Source organism: Cololabis saira, chromosome 20 (assembly GCF_033807715.1).
Source record: "Cololabis saira isolate AMF1-May2022 chromosome 20, fColSai1.1, whole genome shotgun sequence".
NCBI classification, from domain to species: Eukaryota; Metazoa; Chordata; class Actinopteri; order Beloniformes; family Belonidae; genus Cololabis; species Cololabis saira.
Window position 1 is genome coordinate 15,333,314 of NC_084606.1, and position 21,178 is coordinate 15,354,491.

Below are 21,178 nucleotides of genomic sequence, written 5' to 3' on the forward strand. Positions count from 1 at the left end.
GCTGCTCTGCTGCTCCATTAACACAAAGTAACGATGGATATTCAGAAGTGGTTCAAACACAACCACGCCAGCAAGTTTACAAGACTGTCTCAGAAAATTTTAATATTGTGATAAAGTCCTTTATTTTCTGTAATGCAATTTAAAAAAACAAAAATGTCATACATTCTGGATTCATTACAAATCAACTGAAATATTGCAAGCCTTTTATTATTTTAATATTGCTGATTATGGCGTACAGTTTAAGATTAAGATTCCCAGAATATTCTAATTTTTTGAGATAGGATATTTGAGTTTTCTTAAGCTGTAAGCCATGATCAGCAATATTAAAATAATAAAAGGCTTGCAATATTTCAGTTGATTTGTGATGAATCCAGAATGTATGACATTTTTGCATTACAGAAAATAAAATGAAACTCCGTGCTGAGATTTAATGAATGATCCATCTAGCAATATTGCTGCTGCATATATCAACTTGTAAATAACATACCAATATCACTGTAGGCTCAAGTGCACACTAGTAATATATTAATTGAGCAATAACGCAATTTATTATTTTTGTCTGGTAAAAAGCCTTAGCATTGCCGTGCAGTGCTGTGCTTAAAAGCTATTGTCAATGTTCAATAAATTCATGATATTACCAAAGCCAATGAATAATCATGTTAAATAACTGTGATCTCACTATCAATCAAAAATGATTGTGATTCTGATTTTTGCCACAGATAGATAAATAGAGAGAGAAAGAGATAGGTCTGGGTGGTGAGAACATAGAAAAACAATTAGCTATTCTTCTCAATCTGGCTGAAAAATGGCTTAAAACATTTTTGCCTCTGCAACTTATTGCAGCCAGATGTACCCTAATGTTTTAGGTATTTGAGCACAAGTAGGCCAAATGCATCAATTCAGAACCACTCATCAATATAATCTGATCTGATTGTAGTTGATTGTAGTAGATTGTATAAATACGCCCCCCCCCCCCCCCCCCTTTTTTTTTCTCTCACGCGCCTCGCGGGCATGGATAGGGGCCCACTGACATTGAGAGTGTACAGGGCCCAGAATTTGGTGCTACACCCCTGCCTGGCGGCGTAGTGTGTTACTGATGTTACCTTTGTTACTTTGGTCCCAGCTCTCTGAAGATCAATCACTAGGTCCCCCGTGTGGTTCTGGGATCTTTACCCCCCGTTCTTGTGATCATTTTTACCCCACGGGGTGAGATCTTGTGGAGCCCCAGATGGAGGGAGATTATCAGTATTGTATGTCTTCCATTTAATAATAATTGCTCCCACAGTTGATTTCTTCACACCAAGCTGCTTACCTATTGCAGATTCAGTCTTCCCAGCCTGGTGCAGGTCTACAATGTTGTTTCTCACGTCCTTTGACAGCTCTTTGGTCTTGGCCATAGTGGCATTTGGAGTGTGACTGTTTGAGGTTGTGGACAGGTGTCTTTTATACTGATAACCAGTTAAAACAGGTGCCATTAATACAGGTAACGAGTGGAGGACAGAGGAGCCTCTTAAAGAAGAAGTTACAGGTCTGTGAAAGCCAGAAATCTTGCTTGTTTGTGTTTGTGACCAAATACTTATTTTACCGAGGAATTTACCAATTAATTCAGTAAAAATCCTACAGTGCGATTTCCTGGATTCTTTCCCCCTATTCTGTCTCTCATATTACAGGCCTTAATCGTCCTCAATAATGGCTGCATTTTGTCTCCTTTTGTAAGATCACATTTTATTTTTTTATTTGTTCTACCTGCTTAGGCCTAGTCCAAATGCACTTTTCAAAGGTCAAACTTCTAAGTGCAATAGTTTCAATTCCATTTAATAGATTATACAAGGAACAACGATTATATTCAATCCCTGGAGCTCCTTCTGGGTCTAACTTTTGAAACTGCTATGATATGATGAAATGTCAAGGACTCTGACGCAGAAGCAGTCTGTTATTATTGTGATGACATTCCAGCGAGGCAAGCAGCTGTGGTGAAACTCGATCCAATAAAAGAAACCTGTTAAAAAGTACATTACAAAGCCCCTAAAGCACCTAAGCACAGCCAAAATAAGAATGAGATGATGAAAAACGTTTTGGAGGATGGTGATGCATGATGTATCTCACAGATTATTTCCGTCCCGTTTCCTCTAAGCCCTAAATTGTGTGTTTTGAGTTCCTACCCGGACGATTGCGCTTTGTCCAATAAGGGGAAAAAAAATGGTTGACCTATGCATACTACAAGCTAGACGATCAATAGCCTTTTGCTGGAAAAGTGTTAAGGGTCCAACCTTAGGCCTCTGGCTGAGACATCTAACGTCATGTCCGGCTCTAGAAAAACTCACCTACTGTGTCAAGAAAAAGCCTTTTGAATTTGATGATATATGGGGAAAGTTCTTAGCTTTTTTTTTTAAATGCTGATATTGATGAGGCCTTGTAAGCATGAATATATGGTGAGGTGACCTGGAGAGGCGTTGTGGAGATAATTTATACTTTATAAAAACAATTAAATTTTATTTATACCTCTTATTTTTATTTTATCAATTTATTTTTACTATTTATGTTGTTATTACGATTTCTGTTATGAGCTTGTTTTCATTTTGTTAATGTGTTTCTTTTCTTTTTAATGTCCTTGCCCTTGTCTTGTTTTTGGTTGTGTGTTTTTGCATTGTGCTGCCAAATGGGGTTTCTGTATTGTTGTGCATTATGTGGAAAATATAATAAAGACATGTTTTTTTTAATATATTTTATTTATAGTACTTTTTTATACATACAGGTACAGTAAGTAACCTATAAGTACAAAATCAGTAAGACAAGACAATATACTAATCCCACCCACCCTCCCTCTTCCCTCCCCCCACCCATGAGACAAGAAATTCATACAGCAACAGAAAAATAATAAAATAAAAGAACTAATATAAAAACAAAAACCAAGACAAGGGGAAAACAACAAGTGGGCTGCTTAGATGTTTAGATTCCACTGCTTTACAGTAGTTCTAACCATACATTTGCCAGGACAGAAAGATGTTACTCTGAGCAGCAAGCGTCCATCACATCCTAAGGTGTAACAGAACTGGGTTCCATATCTTGAGGAACTTTTGAAGGTTCCCAGACAAATCATATCTCAGTTTTTCCGTATGTAAAATACTTGTCAATTCACTGAGCCAAGTTTTAAAGCTAGGAACATAGTCAGATTTCCACAGATTCAGATGTACCTTTTGAGGATCATCATACCATTCACTAGGGCAATGCGTACACGAGTGTCCAGTTCCTCCAATGTGTTAGAACAGCCGAACAAAGCAGTCTCTGGGTCCGGAGATAAGTTCACATTAAAGACAGTTGAGTACCATAGAAAAATATCAGACTAATTGAATCCTAGCATTAACTGAACAAGACTTTATACCCTCCAAGGCTTTTTTCCAGGTGTCATTATTAACTTGGATATTTAATTCCTCTTCCCAAGGCTGTTTTATATAGTCATTATTTGTCTAATTCTCCACAGAAAATACCAACAAAATCTGAAACCAAGTGTTTTGACTCCGGAGAGCTCAACAAGGATTTAAGCAGAGGGTGATCCTCCGGTAATGTTTCAAATGATGGAATATTTTGTTTCATATAATCCCTGAATAGTAAATATCTGTAAAAATGAGTTCTGGGTAGTGAAAATTTTGATTGTAGTTGTTCAAAAGATGGGAAGAGCTTATGTAGAGATCTGTTATAGTAGTCATGCCCATTTGGCTCCATTCTTTAAATGTGAGATCAGTCATCATGGAGGGTGGAAAAGCATGACTTTGCCAGATTGGGGAGTGTATCGACAAGTCCGGGAGTTCATACTTTCTTGATTTGGTTCTAGATTTTCTGGGTGTTAATAAAGACATGTTAAAAAAAAAGAATGAGATCATGAGAAAAAAGATCTTAGCTGCATTTTTGTTTCATATAATCCCTCAAATATCTGTAAAAATGAGTTCTGGGTAGTGAAAATTTTGATTGTAGTTGTTCAAAAGATGGGAAGAGCTTATGTAGAGATCGGTTATAGTAGTCATGTCCATTTGGCTCCATTCTTTAAATGTGAGATCAGTCATGGAGGGTGGAAAAGCATGATTTTGCCAGATTGGGGAGTGTATCGACAAGTCCGGGAGTGCATACTTTCTTGATTTGGTTCTAGATTTTCTGGGTGTTAATAAAGACATGTTAAAAAAAAAAAAAAAAGAAAAAGAATGAGATCATGAGAAAAAAGATCTCAGCTGCATTTTTGTCTTTTTTCCTCCCTCTCTTTCCGTTATTATACTGAGGTATGACCACTTGGGAGGAGGACCTGCCATGACCGCACTGAGAGCGTGGAGTGTTTCAGCTCGCTTACCAAATATGGCCAGTGCGGGGCGTGGGGCGCATTCCGCTTCCCTTACACAGAAGAGACGAGCAGACGCGCCTTCCTGGACGCACCGAGGCATCAAACGGGACATGACCAATAACCACGAACCAAGAAATTGGTAAGAAAACACTTCTAAACTATCTCACTTTTTTATTGTTATAATGCCACTGTGGGTTTAATGATGGGCTCGTTTTTTTGGATCAGAGCGTCCCACATGGGCGGGGAAGCCGCTCTTCGGAGCAAAAAAACCCCCCGTGTAATCGCTCACTTTAGTTGCAGTGCAACACGTTTCTGCTTTTGCACAATATGTGAGAACTGGTATCAAAAAGGGGATGCGACTAGTAGGAAGCGCTTACAGGGTTCATATTTGAAGAAGTCTTCATTTTAGCCACTTTTTTGGCAACTTATCAAACATAACATTTAAAAATCAGCCTCACCTAGGGTTTCTAACTGTCCCTGGAAAAACGGAATCGTCCCGTATTTATAAACTAAAGTCTGCGTCCCGTTTAGAGCTGAAAAAGGACGCACTTTGTTACTGTGAGAGTAGAAAAAATAGTCCTAAAATGCCAATGGAAAATGACATTGAGCTGTTGAGTTCATGAGTTATTTTTTCCTGTTTTACTAACTGTAGCCTACAGTCATGGCGTTTGAGGCACAATATGTTTACTATTTAAGTTTTCTACAGACTTTCTGTTTGCACTTTTGTTATTGCACTAAAAATGTGCACTATTACAGAATTACAGAAATGTTCTGCTTTCTTTCTATTGTTATACATTTATACGATTTTAAGTTAAGCAGGACAGGTTTCTGTTTAAGAAAGATACTTTTTTTTCAGTTCATTTTGTTATTTTGTATTAAAGTGAATTGCTGGATAATAATTTGTTTTCCATGTGTTCATGGTATTCAAAAAATATGCATCTAATTCAATTCAGGTTCGAGTCAAATAGTTAAAAAATCATTTCACTCACAAAAAAGGGGCTAAAAAAATTCACCACGCCTGGAAAGGTGAAGGCAATCGGGTTGATGAGGTGTCCCTTATTTATCCTTCAGGGAGTTGCCAACCCTAGTCTCATCTGTTAATCAATAGATCTGTGTATAATACCCAATATCTTATCAAAACAAACCAGAACACCAAAACCGACAGGAAAGAGGCCACTCTCACCACAGAACCACACTGCCTTGCAGCAGCAGAGCTGCAGGGACCTTTATCAGCATCACATCTGGATTTTTAAACATGACCGTTGCCGTTGCACTTTTGAACTTTCATAAAACACCAGTGAAGTGCTTGTGAATGCTAAATATTGGTGCAGCTTTTAATGGACGATGACTATGACATCTGGAGATCCAAGTCTGATTCTGGTTTGGACTCCCACCCTGAAGGAAGACAGAACCACTGAGTGCTCGTGGGGCCATTTATTAGTGGAGCTTCCTGGAGACGTGCCATTAGCTGTTCAGAGCAGCTCACTCTTTGTGAGTCTCATTAGGAAACAGGAAGGGCGCTTTTGGAGGTAACGATGATAAATTGAGTGATGACAGGGAGCAGTGCACAACCCCACGGAGTCATGGATGAGGGCCTAATCCAGCTGGAGTGAAAGCGAAAAGGCTTTTATCTGTCATTATGGCATCAGTTTCTGTCTAATATATCAACGTGAAACTGTTTAAACCCACCAAAATTACATTTTTGTATCAGCTTAACACCCAACCAGTTTAAATTGGTGAAATTCATTCGTTCTGCAGGTTTGGAGACCTTGAAGTGATTGCAAGTCAGAACACCGGCATGGTGGCAAATCTCGTCGTCTCAGCCCTTCCGTATGATCTTCCTGAGCTTAAACGTGGACTTTTTCTTGTTTTGCCTTATATCTTCTTCTCTAATGACAGCATGGTGGTTTTGCTAGATTGCAGTCTACAAAATATAAAATAGATGGTGAAAAAAAAGAAGAAAAAGGCCCATTTTGCCATTTAAAATCAAGACGTTTTGGTCCTTAGGTTCAGAATCTAAACAAACGGTGTTGTGTGTGCTTCCTTGTGATGATGAAGATCCTTCATTCTCCTCAGATCAATCATCAGTTAGTTTTTTACGATTATCATTAAAATAAATGACTATAGTGTTTATTACTGTGTATTTAAAATGTGAAGGCAGTGCTTTAAGTGCTTTTAAAAAAAAAACACTTATACATTGTTTACGGTAAGTTGCTCTCCAGGCCACGGCTCTGGCTTGTTTAGGAACATAGTGGAGTTATAGCAACCACACATGACACATCTATTATTAGATGATAAGAGGTCTTGTTAGGGAACAAACCGACAATAAGACAAATAGCTGAAGCGGAATAAATCACTGTTTTAATTCCCATGAGGAGGATCAAAAATGTCGGTCCACTTACGTGATAGTGTGGGAAGGGCCCCTTAATACAAACAGAGCTAATTTTAATGTTGCATTTACACAAAAACAGTATAAATGTTTGTGCAGTCGTCTGTTAGGGCTGGGGATCGATTCAAATGTCAAGAATCGATTGGATTCCGTTTCTTAAGATTTAGAATTGATTATCAAGATTTGATTCGATCCGATTCAATTCGATTCCGATATTGATTTGGGTTAGTGTTATTAAAACTGTTTTTTGAGCTGTTGCATTAATTATATGACTGTGTAGTTATGCGACATATTAATACTAGTATTATATTGAGATTCAACAGCAAGTATGGGCAGCTAATGATGCTGTAAGGACCAATAACCTCCCAGAATGCTGATATAACTGCATGGTGTGGGGCAGAATTATCAAACAGATCCAGGGCAGCAAACAGAGATAGGGCCCTATGAAATCAGTTTTATTTTTTCCCACATTCCATTTAAATTTTTTCTATTTTAGGTCTATTTTGGTTTTTAATTTTTGAGAATTTGGTTTTTAGCATTTTATGCAAATGTAACCCCAAGACAGTATATAAAGTAATTAAATATAGACGATTTATGCAATTATAACGTAAAACTTTAATGTTTTCATACCTTTAAACATATTTAAAGGCAAAAACATGGCAGTAGTTATTCTTGTGTCCAACAAAACATTCCTTTTTTGGGCATAAACAAAAAAATACTAAAAGTTGTAATGTAATGATGAAAAAAAAAATCGACCTTTAGACATACAAATCGATTTTTAGGAATTAATATGAGAATCGATTTAGAATCGGAAAATCGATTTTTTTCAACACAGGCCTAGCGTCTGTGTCTTGTCGACTACCAATATCTCCCAATCTGCTGTCAATGAAAGCAATAGGAGGAGAATTCACTCTCTGCCTCTGCCTCTATATAACTGGAACTGTGCTTAAATATTTAAGAAAAAGTGGCCAGTTATTAGAAGTAGAGCCAATGAAGGTTGTTTTGGTCCCTAACAGTAGCTCTTTACCGTCTACAGTAGACCTATGATTGTTTTAGCTCCAAAAATAATGCACCAAAGGCAATGTCACCTCACTTACTCATTTTTAGTTTCTTTAAACATTGTGCTGGGCTGCCGGGTGGCACAATAGTTAAGGCAAGCGGCCCATGTATTGAGGCTACAGTCCTCCTGCAGCGGTCGCAGGTTCGAGTCCTGGCCTGCCGCCCCGCTGCTGCCTGTTGTCATCATTCTCTCTCTCCACCCCCTTCCTGTCTGCACTCTGAATAAAGGCCACCAGAGTTTTGCATGTAATAAAAACTGAGTCATTTTTAGTCATACTTTTAGTGAATAAATGTTACATGTTCAATATATATGAGTTGCTTTTGCTTAAACTCTGAAAGTAACTTTGATATGCTTTCAGAACAAGTATAAAAGAGATTCATCCAATTTTGACCTAAAACCTGTGTGCTTTTGACACAAGAGGTCCCCAGCATCCAGGTCGTACAAATGTACTGTTAGATTTACGTGGAGGGGCTTTCCAGCTCCTTCCAGCTGAAGCAGACAAGCCTCGTCTTCCGGTACACACAGGTTACAGCGTGAGCAGGAAGCCTCACGCATTCTTTAGTCCTGATACAATTTCTGTTTACGCCCATAAAAGTTATTAAAGGAGAATAATGTGCTCACTTTGGATCGAGTAAAAAAGCACATCATATCAGGTCTCTTCAGTTTAAAAACAGAACAGCAAACCCAGGAATAAGTATAAGTGGTGTTTTTTTTGTTGTTTTTTTTTAGATAAGGACAGTAAAACTGGATGCTACTCTTATCTAGGCCTGTGACGTCACACTATCCTGCAGATCAGAATTAGAAACTCTCAGACTGAGCCAGTCTCGAGCAAAACTGTTTTCAAGCCCTAAACCTGCACATTTTCAGTACTTTTCAGTTACAAGTCATTCATGACAAAGCTTCACAACATTGCATACAATAATGTACAATTTAGACGCATCATGATTTAATTTTTGTTTTAAATCAAATGCATACTAAAAATTAAGACTGAACTCTGCAGTCGTTTTTGTAGAGCACAAGTTCTTAGTTTCCTGACATCTTGATGAAACGATGACATTTCTGGCACGTGATTTAGCCAAAATATCAAAGAGAGATATCACAGTTCGCTTTTACAGCTGCATTGATAGCAGCTGGTTTCAGAAGGGGGGGTCAACCGCCCGGCATTAGCTTTGTGATACCGAAGGCTGCATCGTGACGTGTCGTTGGGATGGCGACGTGCAGATTGGGAATCTGTATAATTTTCCTCCGATTTGGATTTAAAAGGCTTTCAAACATTTCGGTGACCCTAAAAGGAAGTGTTAAGGTTGTGTTACGTCAAAGGTCTGATTGGTTGTCGTTTTACTTAAAAATGTTTTTAAAATGAATGTATCGTAACCATTTTTTTGTTCTCTGCAGGATACGTGTCACATGTCAGCGGAGTATGTGAGAAGCAGCCACTGAAGGATCCTCAAATTCAGATTTAGACTCATCTTAAGCCTCACTGCGCTACAAGGGTCCAGTTCAACTCCAGATCTAGTCCAACGTTCCATCATGCCACTGGTTGTGTTTCCCACGTCCCAGCTGCTGTGGGTGCGGGTGGCTGCGCTGGTGTTCACCTGCGTTGCCTTCAGCGTGGCGGCGCACGGAGCGCAGCTGGACTCGGGCAGCATGGCTGACTGGTGCATCTTCTGCTGGGCGTTCAGCTTCGCCTGCACCCTGCTGGTTCTGCTGGTGGAACAGTTTGGCCTCCAGGCCCGCATCCCTGTGTCCTGGTCCAACTTCCCCATCACCGTGGCCTGCTACGCTGCCCTCCTCTGCCTCTCCGCCTCTGTCATTTTCCCGCTCTTTTACCTCAGGAATGAGAAGTACCAAAGCGAGCGGCGCGACCACCGGATCGCCTCCACCGTCTTCTCCTGCCTGGCAACGGTGGCCTACCTGTGGGAGGTGAGCCTGTCCAAAGCCAGGCCAGGAGAGGTGACGGGTTACATGGCTACAGCTCCAGGCTTACTAAAAGTGTGCCAGACCTTTACGGCATGTGTTATCTTCATCCTGATCAGCGACCCGGTGTCTTATAACCAGCACGCGGCGCTGAAGTGGTGCATGGCAGTGTACTGCATCTGCTTCATCCTGTCCATGGCCGTGGTGGTGCTGTGCGTGGGCGAATGCACCGGCTGGCTCCCCATCTCCTTCTCCAAGTTTCTGTCAGCGTATGGGCTGTTTGCGGTTATCATGTATTTGACTGCCACCATCATTTGGCCCGTGTTCCAGTTTGACAAACATTACCAGGGCAGGGGGAAGGAGTCTACTAACGTGATTGCTGCGGCCGTGCTCACTGCCCTCAACTTCCTGTTTTATCTTGCCGACCTGGCTTACACAGCCAGATTAGTGTTTGTGCGTGTCTGAAAAGAGAAGAGTATTAAAATGATCTCCTTCTGTGTGTGCGTTTGTACAAAAATGCTTACAAGATCCAAAGTTTGTATAAGTGTTTGTTTATGGTCAGATGGCCACAGTATTTAAACCTGGAAGGATGAGTGTTAAATTTGAAACACGACTGTAACATGAACGGGGAGGCGAAGAAAACGTGTACATGTGAAACAAAAAGGAAAAACACAAACAGGTCAACACACTGGAGGACAAGCAGGTAGCAGCAGTTCATGGGCTCTTTCATTTCATCATAACCCAATAGACAAGATGTCTTCATAATCCTTTTTTTAAATGACGTTTTGTTACTTTCGTGTGAAGTTTTCAGTTTTGACATGCCTGAAGTAATGTGTTTTGAATAAAAGAAGTGATGGAATCTGCTGCAGTTTTTGATCCTTTAGTTGGTGCCAAAAGAAAATGTCATCAAAACAGCAAAGAGTTACTGTAAATACAAGCGGAAACAGAGCGACATGTTCAGGAAATACACACTGGTTGACATTTTAGACTGAAGTTAGGGCCTTTCTAGTAACAGAGACAAAATGTTTAAAAAAACCAAATCTTAGTTTGATGCTGAATGAAACGTGTTCTGAAAAGATCTACTGCTAACAAAAGACTTTAGTTGAGCAAACATTTTGCAAGACAAGACTGATCAAACCCTTCAAAAATCGTTTTTTTTTTTAAAGGTGACATACTGTATGAAGTCCTCATTCCCAAATGCACAGTTTTTCTGAGGTATTGAGATGTGAAATACCACAGGATTACACAGACAACCGCATTTCCGTGGTGGGAGTCAACATATTAACGTCCCGCCACCTTCTCACTTGTGGGCTGGTCCTCTTATGAAATAGGCATCACTGTGGGCGTTACGCTTTATGCACACAAGACTCAATAATAATTAAAAAAAATAATTTTGTCAAAAATTTCTGATTCAATGTTTTATTCAAGTTTGAAAAAAGGGTACCGAATTACTCATTTGTGTGTTTGGACAGTAGGGTCTTAAAGTAGGTGTTCTTTATTGTAAGTACAACTACAGTGAGATATAGTTTGGAAGAACCCACAGATGCCAGGAAGCAGTACATTGTAGAAGAGTAAGATTTAAAAACAAAATTTTTAAAAAGCAATATATGTATGATGCATGCAATCCACTTAACAAAATACACAAATCATGTTGGTTTACAATAAGGCTATGATGGGTAAATACATTTAGGCAGACTGTGATGGGAATCAAATTGGTTCAAGAATGAGTCCCAGCCTTGTGGCACACAGTCAGGGTCGGACTGGGAAACCTTTTCAGGCCAGGAGTAAGTCATGTAACCAGGCCACCTCGGCCTTGCCCACACGCACGCACACAATAGCATGTTTTTGGCTGATTTAAAACAAATTGCACTCCAATATAAGAATAATAGCCACTAAAACACTCACCCTAATGTCACATGGATATATACAGGCCAGGACTCAACTGTGTAGGTGTTGACCCAAGGTTAGAGCTAAGAATAGAATATGTAGAATATCAACGGCCTCAGTGGCACATCATCATACTAATGAACCACAACCTACAGTAAATCCAAGGTTTCATGTTTGTGCTGGGATACATAACAGAAAGTCAGCAACAGACAGAAAAATTCAACAACACAATCACTTAATAGAATAATGCTGTAGCGCCAAGAAAGCTATTATTAAAAATGAGAGCTGTTTATGTCAAAAGGCCGTGCCTGGTGGTGTTCATATGTCTGCAACTTTTGCATGTTGTTGCTCTACTGTAGAAATGCTTCTGTACCTTCTGCCAATTGCTCTGCAATTTCTCCTGTAGCAGCAGCGGGACTGGTGTGTCATCACTATCACCACCTTTGAATAGCAAACATATGCTTACAGTGTTTTTTCATACACTATAGTTGGAGCCAATAGCCTATGGGTGTTTTTGGTTTCTTTTGGTGGGAAGTTAATTTTGGATGTTTCTTATATACCACGCCACAAGGGGGCAGCAATAACCTTGGTAATGGGTCACGTCACACAATTAGGTATTAAATAGACACAGGTGTGTGGGCTCAGCGTGTTTGGGACCACACAGGGAGAATAACGTTTCTTACCGCACGCATGTTAAACCGCACTTTATTAAATGTTAAATAAACCACGAGAAAAACAACATCCCACAACAAACAACAATAGAGAGCGAGAGAGAGAAGACCGGCGAAGCAGACAACAAACAAACCTAAGGTGCGTCGTGTAAAGAAGGTTTCATCAATCGTTCCATTCACCACCGTGGCTAATTGGGTCACAACAATAATAATGGAATTGCACAAATAAATAATTTCAAAATCAGTAAATAATTATAGGCTATAAAGTGTCTTGTAAATCAGTAATTTAAAAAATTTTTAAATCTTTTTTTTTTTCCCAACTTGGATCTGCTACATCAAGACAAAATCCCATCTTTTGCTGCACTGACCTTTAAATGCATAGCACGGCAGCTATATTGGCAATATTGGTTAGAGCTGTGTGCTGATCCACTCCACACCTGTGCTAGCTGCTGGAGCAGAGGCCTACCAGGCCACACTGAGGCCTGCACTGACTGCTGCAGCCTTCTTCTTCACAGTGAGGGTTGTGCTGTTTGCATTTTGCCTTCTCTACATCTATAAATGCTGAGAGTTGTGAAGATATGGCATTTCTATTGACTTTACTTTGTTTATCGACTGTTTGGGACTTGGGGGCAAATGATCATTCCAGGGTGAGTACATCTGATAATGTCTTCAACCTGCTGGTTGCTTCTCACGGATGCACTTGCATACTCCTGTACAACTTGTACAACCACTGTGTTATTTGGCACAGGACATGAACTTATCACCAGGGGCCTGTACTACGAAGCAGGATTTGGGGTTAGCGAGGTAACTTCAGGTTTAACCCTGGGTTTTCAGGACTACGACGGTGGTTCACTTCTTATCGGGGCACATCGCCATGGTAACTTATGCTGAACAGCTAACCTGCTCCGGAGCAGGTTATGTTCGAGATACAGATCACCGGGTATAAAAGCACCGCCCACTGACCAATCAGCTCTCTTGGAAAATGGCATGCCCTTTCAAAGAGAATCCAGTGGAGCTTGGTGCGCGGATCGTGAGAGGATCCCTCCGAACAGAACGCGTATTCAGGGACCACCAAAACCCCTTTGCTTTCCCTGTATGAACGATCCAAAAAAATCAAGAAAAAAGGAAAAAAAGAAAAAAGAGGTGGAGGAGAAAATAAAAAATAAATCAATCAATGAATAAATAAAACAAATCATCACCCAAAATCCGATGTACAGTCAATCCAAAACTAATACCAATTAAATAAATAAATCAAGAAGAAATCAAAAAGAAGATGCATTTGTAAGGGGATAGCAAAAAAGGGATTTTCAATTTCGTCCCTCGAACATTCTGAGAAGTCACTTTAAAATACTAAATACCCCCCTCCTGAAAAAATAAAAAATAAAATAAATAAATAAACCCAATTCTTTGGTACAGCATCAGCACAAGTTATCGGTCAACAGCAATAGTTATAGAACCAATATATACAGGACTGTCTCAGAAAATTAGAATATTGTGATTTTCTGTAATGCAAACACAAAAACAAAAAAATGTCATACATTCTGGATTCATTACAAATCAACTGAAATATTGCAAGCCTTTTATTATTTTAATATTGCTGATCATGGTTTACAGTTTAAGATTAAGATTCCCAGAATATTCAAATATATGTTTATATCCCTATGAATTTACACATTTATACAGTCAGCGATCTTTTGCCAGCTGTCTTTCCTGCATTTTGCAGCTGCAACTGTGTTGCTTTTTGCCTGTATTATATGCCTATACTCATCATATTTCCGTAAAATTATTGTTTGCTCTTCGCTACTGAAATAAGCGGCTCTGACAGCGGACTTCTCCATGCTTGCGATTGGTCATGCGCTGAAAACACTGCCCCTTTTATGTGCACGCGCTCATATCCAGATTGGAGAAACCTGGGTTGATATACCGAGTTGATAACCACCGTCGTGTGACCGCTTAGCGTGATTGCAATTGTCCGGGTTAGTGTATCTGGATAAGGAAAAGATATCCTGGGTATGTTGAACTTGCTTCGTAGTACAGGCCCCAGATCTGCCCAGAGACTTACCCCGACTTCAAAGTTTTTTAGCTGTGCATACTCACCTCACACTCAGTGAGAGTTCCCACTCACTTTCAGCATGTAATGTTACTAAGCAGAGATTATCTTATTATTACTTTTATCTGGTAATGTGCAACCTAACCCTGGCCCTGAGCTACAGTGTATCCAGACACAATTTTAAATCCTTGCCTGGTCTTAAATTTGTTCATCTCGATGTGCGCTGTTTGCCAACCAAGATGGATATGTTCAGGATTTGAGTTAAATCAACAGATGCTGATATTGTTGTAATTTCTGAAACCTGGTTGTCCAAATCTATTGCAGATGAAGATATTAACATGGTTGGATACAAAGTTTATCGAATAGACAGGCCAAGGAAGGGTGGTGGTGTTGCCATCTATATCAAATCAAAATTTGATGCTCATGTAGTTCTGTCTGAATCTATCTGCAAAGTGCAAACAATTGGAAATTTTGGCTTTAAATGTGGAAATTATCAAAGGCCTTTGCATAACGGTTGTTGGGTGCTATAGGCCTCCATCCGCTCCATAGATGCATTACAATCCTTGAAACATCTTTTATCAAGATTGAATTATAATGAACTTGTTTTAGCTGCTGATTTCAGTTGGGATTGGCTGAAGCCAGTCTCTGATGATTTTAAATCTTTCCGTGATTTTAATAATTTTACCCAGTTGGTCAATTCACCCACTCGGCCAAACCTTAAGAGCCCTGAGAAGTCCACTTTGATTTAATTCTGACAAATGTTCCTCATAAATTATCTTCTTTGGGTGTGTTCTGCAATGACTTAAGCGATCACTCTGTTGTTGCTGCCATTAGAAGCACAAAGATGCCCAAATCAAAGCCTCGTATCATTTTTAAGAGGAATCTTAAACTTTTTAATGAGCAAGCCTATCATCATGACTTGTCTAACCTTGATTGGAACAAAATTGGTCTGATCCCTGATGTAGAGTTAGCTTGGACTTTCTTTATGGAAGGTTTTATGAAAATTGTGAATAAACATGCCCCTATGAGAAGATTTAGGGTAAAAGGGAGAGATAACCCATGGTTCTCTCCAGAGCTGGCAGAAAATTTACATGAGCAAGGGAAACAGGTTCTCCCACTGATTGGCTAGTTTTCAGACAACTTAGAAACAAATGCTCTTCTTTTATCAAGAAAGCCACATCTGAATATTATTTGTCTGTCACCACTGAGAACCTAAATAATCCACACATTTTTGGAAAGTTATTAATTCTCTTTCTGTGAGTAAAAGCTCCCCAGCTCTACCTACATATATCTTAAAGGATTCTCTTCCAGTCTGTGATAAGGAAGTACTGAATTGTTTTAACAAGCATTTTATATCGTCCAGTTCTCTTTTTGACTCGGTGAGATCTGATCTGAGAGGAATGTAATCCCCTCTGTATGGAAATAAGCTTTTTGTTCATCCTTTATTAAAAGGGGGTGACCCAGAAATTTTAACTAATTATAGGCCAATATCTAACTTATCAGTGCTGGCCAAAATTCTTGAAGCTCTTGTGAGTGAGCAAGTGAAGCTGTTTTTACTAGCAACTCCATTTTATCCAAATTTCAATCAGGGTTTAGGAAAAAGCAGAGTACTATCACCGCTGCAATGAAGGTGGTAAATGACATTTCTGTTGCACTTGATAAGAAACAACATTGTGCGTCTCTTTTCATTGATCTGTCGAAAGCGTTTGATACGGTGACCATGATATTTTAAAACTTAGACTCTTGCACTCTGGACTCTCGGAGCATGCAGTCAACTGGTTCACCAATTACCTCAGCAATAGGACTCAGTGCATCAAACAGGATGGCCTGTGTTCTGATTTTCTTACTGTCCACAAGGGGGTGCCACAAGGCTCTGTTTTAGGCCCACTTTTATTTATTATTTATATCAATGACTTGGGTTTAAATTTGACAGAATGCTAATTTACATTTCTACGCTGATGACACAATTATTTATTGCTGCAAATCTACTCTGCTTGGCCATTGAATCCTTGCAGAAAGCCTTTGCTGTTGTCCAGCATTCTTTATGTCAGCTGAAGCTCATTCTCAATGCAGACGAAGCTTATGCTGTTCTCCAATTCTAGGATCAGGCCACAGGTTATCCCCTCAGTGGTTATCCCCTCAACCACTCTTGAGGGAAATGCAATTGAGGTTGTACATGAATATAAATACCTAGGTGTCTGGATCGAAGACTCCCTCACTTTTAAGCAGCATATAGAGAAACTTGTGAAGAAACTGATGATAAAATTGGGTTTTTACTTTCAAAATAAGCTGCGTTTTTCCTTTTAATGCTAAGAAGTGACTTGTTGCTGCTACCTTTTTACCAGTACTAGATTATGGAGATATACTGTACACGAATGCTTCTGCTAATAAATGTCTTCATATGATCGATACTGCATATTCTGCTTCCCTGAGGTTCATTACAAATTGTAAACCATTAACACATCACTTTATTATACTCTCTTTATTATACTCTCGGGTTGAATGGTCTTCTCTGGCCACCCGAAGGCTCAGTCATTGGTATACTTTTATGTATAAGGCAATGCTTGGTCTGCTGCCTTCTTAATCTGCTCCTTGATTGTACAGAGAAGTCCTGGTTCTTACTTGCTACGTTCACAAGACTACCTGTTGCTCTCTGTTCCTTTTGCCCGTACTGAACTGGGCAAAAGAGCCTTTTGGTTATTCTGCTCCTTCAGCCTGGAACATATTACAATATGACTGGAGGCTAACAGGGTTCATTTCTCTGAGAAATGTTAAATCTAAATTGAAAATATTTGAGGCCGACTCCATTACATGTACCCTTTTTTTTGTGATTTGCTTGCTTTTTTAATTTTATTTTAATTGTATTTTATCTGTTGGTGTTTTCCGTCATTTATAACTGTGTTGTAATTGCTGCTGCCTAGCTTGGCCAGGTCTCCCTTGGAAAAGAGGTTTTTAATCTCAATGGGATCTATCTGGTTAAATAAAGGTTAAATTAAAAACAAAAAAAAAACAAAAAAAAACCGTAATACTAATGTAATACTAATATCAGAGTGCATTCGGTGGTATATGCACTGTAATGACACTAATCATAGTACAAGAAAAACATTTTATGCATAGTCAGTATTTTGTGACTTTGTAGGCTAATCCTTTTTCTTTTTTATGTATAGAGACATATTACAGTGCTCCATGATGGGGATGACCTCCCCAAATCCACAAAAAGATGTCTGTTCTGCAAGTACAGTGGATCTGGCACTAATCAAGTGGACAACCATGCCTCAGTGAGGCACAAAGGTATTACTTTTGAAATGTAGTTATTAAATACACTGTAATTAAGGGTTCCGCGATATGACCCCTACTGCCCTCATCGTTCATACTTTATATTAACACAGTACAGTAAATATGCTCTATGAATATAAGAGTGACATTTTTTTGTTGTTATTAAGAGCATATCTTGTCTTTTTGATTTTAAAATCACTTGTATACAACTCAGAGATAGGATGTTTTATGAGTCTCTGGTCATATTATGTATTTATATAATATGGTATTATAATATTTTTACTTTACTGTTATGCCTCTTTCAGAGTTCACAATCGTCAAATGTGAATTGGGTTGTCGAAAGACAACTCACATTCACTGCCTATATTGCCAAGCAACAATAATTAACAGGGCTTAATTTTTGAAGCATCTAATGTACCACGATCATGGACCTCCAGATTTTCCAGCGGCTCCTAATCAGGCCACCATGGCCCCTCCACATGCCACTGTCACCCCCATTTATTTAATTTATTTATTTCCCCCCCACCCCCCTTTTTTTAAGAGAGTGAGAGAGATGGGGTCCCACTTTCAAAAATTGTTATTATGATGATGATTGTTGTTCTTATTGACATTATTATTATTATTATTATGATTATTATTTTTGTTGTTGTTTTTATTGTTGTTACATTAAACAAGTATCTCGTTACATTTTATTGTGATAAATACACATTAAAATATGACTTTTTTTCATCATTTCAATTATTAATTGATAGGTAATTAATCTGTTATTTTGTGAAATGTGTCAACATTTCATAATTAGTAAAACCAAAGATTATGTTGTGTTAAAATCCCTGCATTTCGCCATATTCATAAATTGCTTCTTGTCCCATTTTGTACACTGAATGATGAGTCTGTGGGGGGCGGGGTCAAACGTTGAACTCCGCCCACATTGAGGTTTGCGGTGCCTGCTCACTTAAATATGTTATTTTATATATAGCTCTTATATTGCATACAGGACTGTCTCAGAAATTTAGAATATTGTGATAAAGTTCTTTATTTTCTGTAATGCAATTTAAAAAAACAAAAATGTCATACATTCTGGATTCATTACAAATCAACTGAAATATAGCAAGCCTGTTATTATTTTAATATTGCTGATTATGGTTTACAGTTTAAGATTAAGATTCCCAGAATATTCAAATTTTTTGTGATAGGATATTTGTGTTTTCTTAAGCTGTAAGCCATTTGCCCAGCACATGCTGAAGGTCCCGGTCAGATGAAGCCAACAGGACAACATCATCTGCAAAAAGCAGAGACGAAATAATGTGGTTCCCAAACCGGATCCCCTCCGGCCCCTGGCTACGCCTAGAAATCCTGTCCATAAAAATTATGAACAGGACCGGTGACAAAGGGCAGCCCTGCTGGAGTCCAACATGCACCAGGAACAAGTCTGATCTACTGCCGGCAATGCGAACCAAACTCCTGCTCCGATCATATAGAGACCGGACAGCCCTTAATAGAGGGCCCCGGACTCCATACTCACTGAGCACCCCCCACAGAATGGCACGAGGGACACGGTCAAATGCCTTCTCCAGATCCACAAAACACATGTAGACTGGTTGGGCAAATTCCCATGAACCCTTGAGCACCCTGCGGAGGGTGTAGAGCTGGTCCAGTGTTCCACGACCGGGACGAAAACCGCATTGTTCCTCCTGAATCCGAGGTTCAACTATCGGCCGTATTCTCCTCTCCAGTACACTGGCGTAGACTTTCTCAGGGAGGCTGAGAAGTGTGATCCCCTTATAGTTGGAGCACACTCTCCGGTCCCTCTTTTTAAAAAGAGGGACCGGAAAAGAGGGACTCTTTTTAAAAAGAGGGACCACCACCCTGGTTTGCCACCCAGCGGCACTGTCCCCTTCCTCCATACAATGTCGCAGAGGCGTGTCAACCAAGACAGCCCTACCACCCGCACCGTAAACGGTGCCGGCAGAGTACTGCTTCCCCCTTCTGAGGCGCCGAACGGTCCTACAGAATTTCCTCGAGGCCGACAGAAAGTCTTCCTCCATGGCCTCCCCGAACTCCTCCCAGACCCGAGTATTTGCCTCCAGGACTGGCCGAGCTGCGGCTCGCTTGGCCTGCCGGTACGTATCTACTGCGTCAGGAGTCCCACCGGCCAACATAGCCCGGTAGGACTCCTTCAGTCTGACGGCATCCTGTACTTCCGGTGTCCACCACCGGGTTCTAGGATTGCCGCCACGACAGGCACCGGAGACCTTGCGTCCATAACTTCGAGCCGCCGCGTCGACAATGGAGGCAGAGAACATGGTCCACTCGGACTCGATGTCCCCCGCCTCCCCCGGGATCCGAGAGAAGCTCCCTCGGAGGTGGGAGTTAAAGATGTCCCTGACAGAGGGCTCAGCCAGACGTTCCAAACAGACCCTCACAATCCGTTTGGGTCTGCCCGGTCTGTCCAACTTCCTCCTCCGCCAGCGCATCCAACTCACCACCAGGTGATCAGTTGACAGCTCAGCCCCTCTCTTCACCCGAGTGTCCATGACATGCGGCCGAAGGTCAGATGAAACGACAAAGTCGATCATTGACCTCCGGCCTAGGGTGTCCTGGTGCCACGTGCACTGATGGACACCCTTATGTTTGAACATGGTGTTCGTTATGGACAAACTGTGACTAGCACAGAAGTCCAACAACAAAACACCGCTCAGGTTCAGATCGGGGAGGGCGTTCCTCCCAATCACACCTCTCCAGGTATCACTGTCATTGCCCACGTGAGCGTTGAAGTGCCCCAGTAGAACAATGGAGTCCCCAGTTGGAGCACCATCAAGTACTCCTCCCAGGGACTCCAAAAAGGCCGGGTACTCCCCACTGCTGTTCGGCCCGTAGGCACAAACAACAGTGAGAGACCTTTTCCCGACCCGAAGGCGCAGGGAAGCGACCCTCTCGTTCACCGGGGTGAACTCCAACACATGGCGGCTGAGCTGGGGGGCTATAAACAAGCTCACACCAGCCCGCCGCCTCTCACCCTGGGCAACTCCAGAGTAGTGGAGGGTCCAGCCCCTTTCAAGGAGCTGGGTTCCAGAGCCCAAGCTATGTGTGGAGGTGAGCCCAACTATCTCTAGCTGGTATCTCTCAACCTCACGCACAAGCTCCGGCTCCTTCCCCCCCAGCGAGGTGACATTCCATGTCCCTATTGCAAGGGTTTTGGTCCAGGGATTGGGTCGCCGAGGCACCCCGCCACGACTGATACCCAGCCCACATTGCACCGGCCTCTCACGGACCTTCCTGCGGGTGGTGGGCCTACAGGAAGACCCCTTATCCAATATTTCATAATTACACTTAATATCCATCTGATTTTCTGAGGCTTATGAATAGAAAAAACTATATACAGTGTGTGTGTGTGTATATATATATATATATATAGTAATGTAACATTAGTTTAATCCAAAATGTTTGCATTGTGAATTGACAGACAGATCCAACTACAGATACTTCTATACACATTCGCACCCGGAGAGCACCCAGCACGCAGGCAAACTGTTTCTCAAACATCCAAGTGACACAGCTGATGAACGTACACACTCTGATGTGAAAACTGAAACCAATT

General features: G+C 40.6%; 1 protein-coding gene across 1 annotated transcript; it reads left to right on the plus strand.

The window, feature by feature from the left end:
• The first annotated feature begins 4,339 nt into the window (after positions 1 to 4,339).
• On the plus strand, positions 4,340 to 10,559 carry myadma (myeloid associated differentiation marker a). Its single transcript, XM_061709748.1, has 2 exons — positions 4,340 to 4,469; positions 9,175 to 10,559. The coding sequence occupies exon 2, from the start codon at positions 9,310 to 9,312 to the stop codon at positions 10,159 to 10,161; it is 852 nt and encodes a 283-aa protein (XP_061565732.1). The 5' UTR covers positions 4,340 to 4,469; positions 9,175 to 9,309; the 3' UTR covers positions 10,162 to 10,559.
• The last annotated feature ends 10,619 nt before the right edge of the window (positions 10,560 to 21,178 follow it).

Excerpts from the sequence above, each read along its gene's own strand:
- myadma (XM_061709748.1), top strand. The coding sequence starts at position 9,310 with ATGCCACTGGTTGTGTTTCCCACGTCCCAGCTGCTGTGGGTGCGGGTG.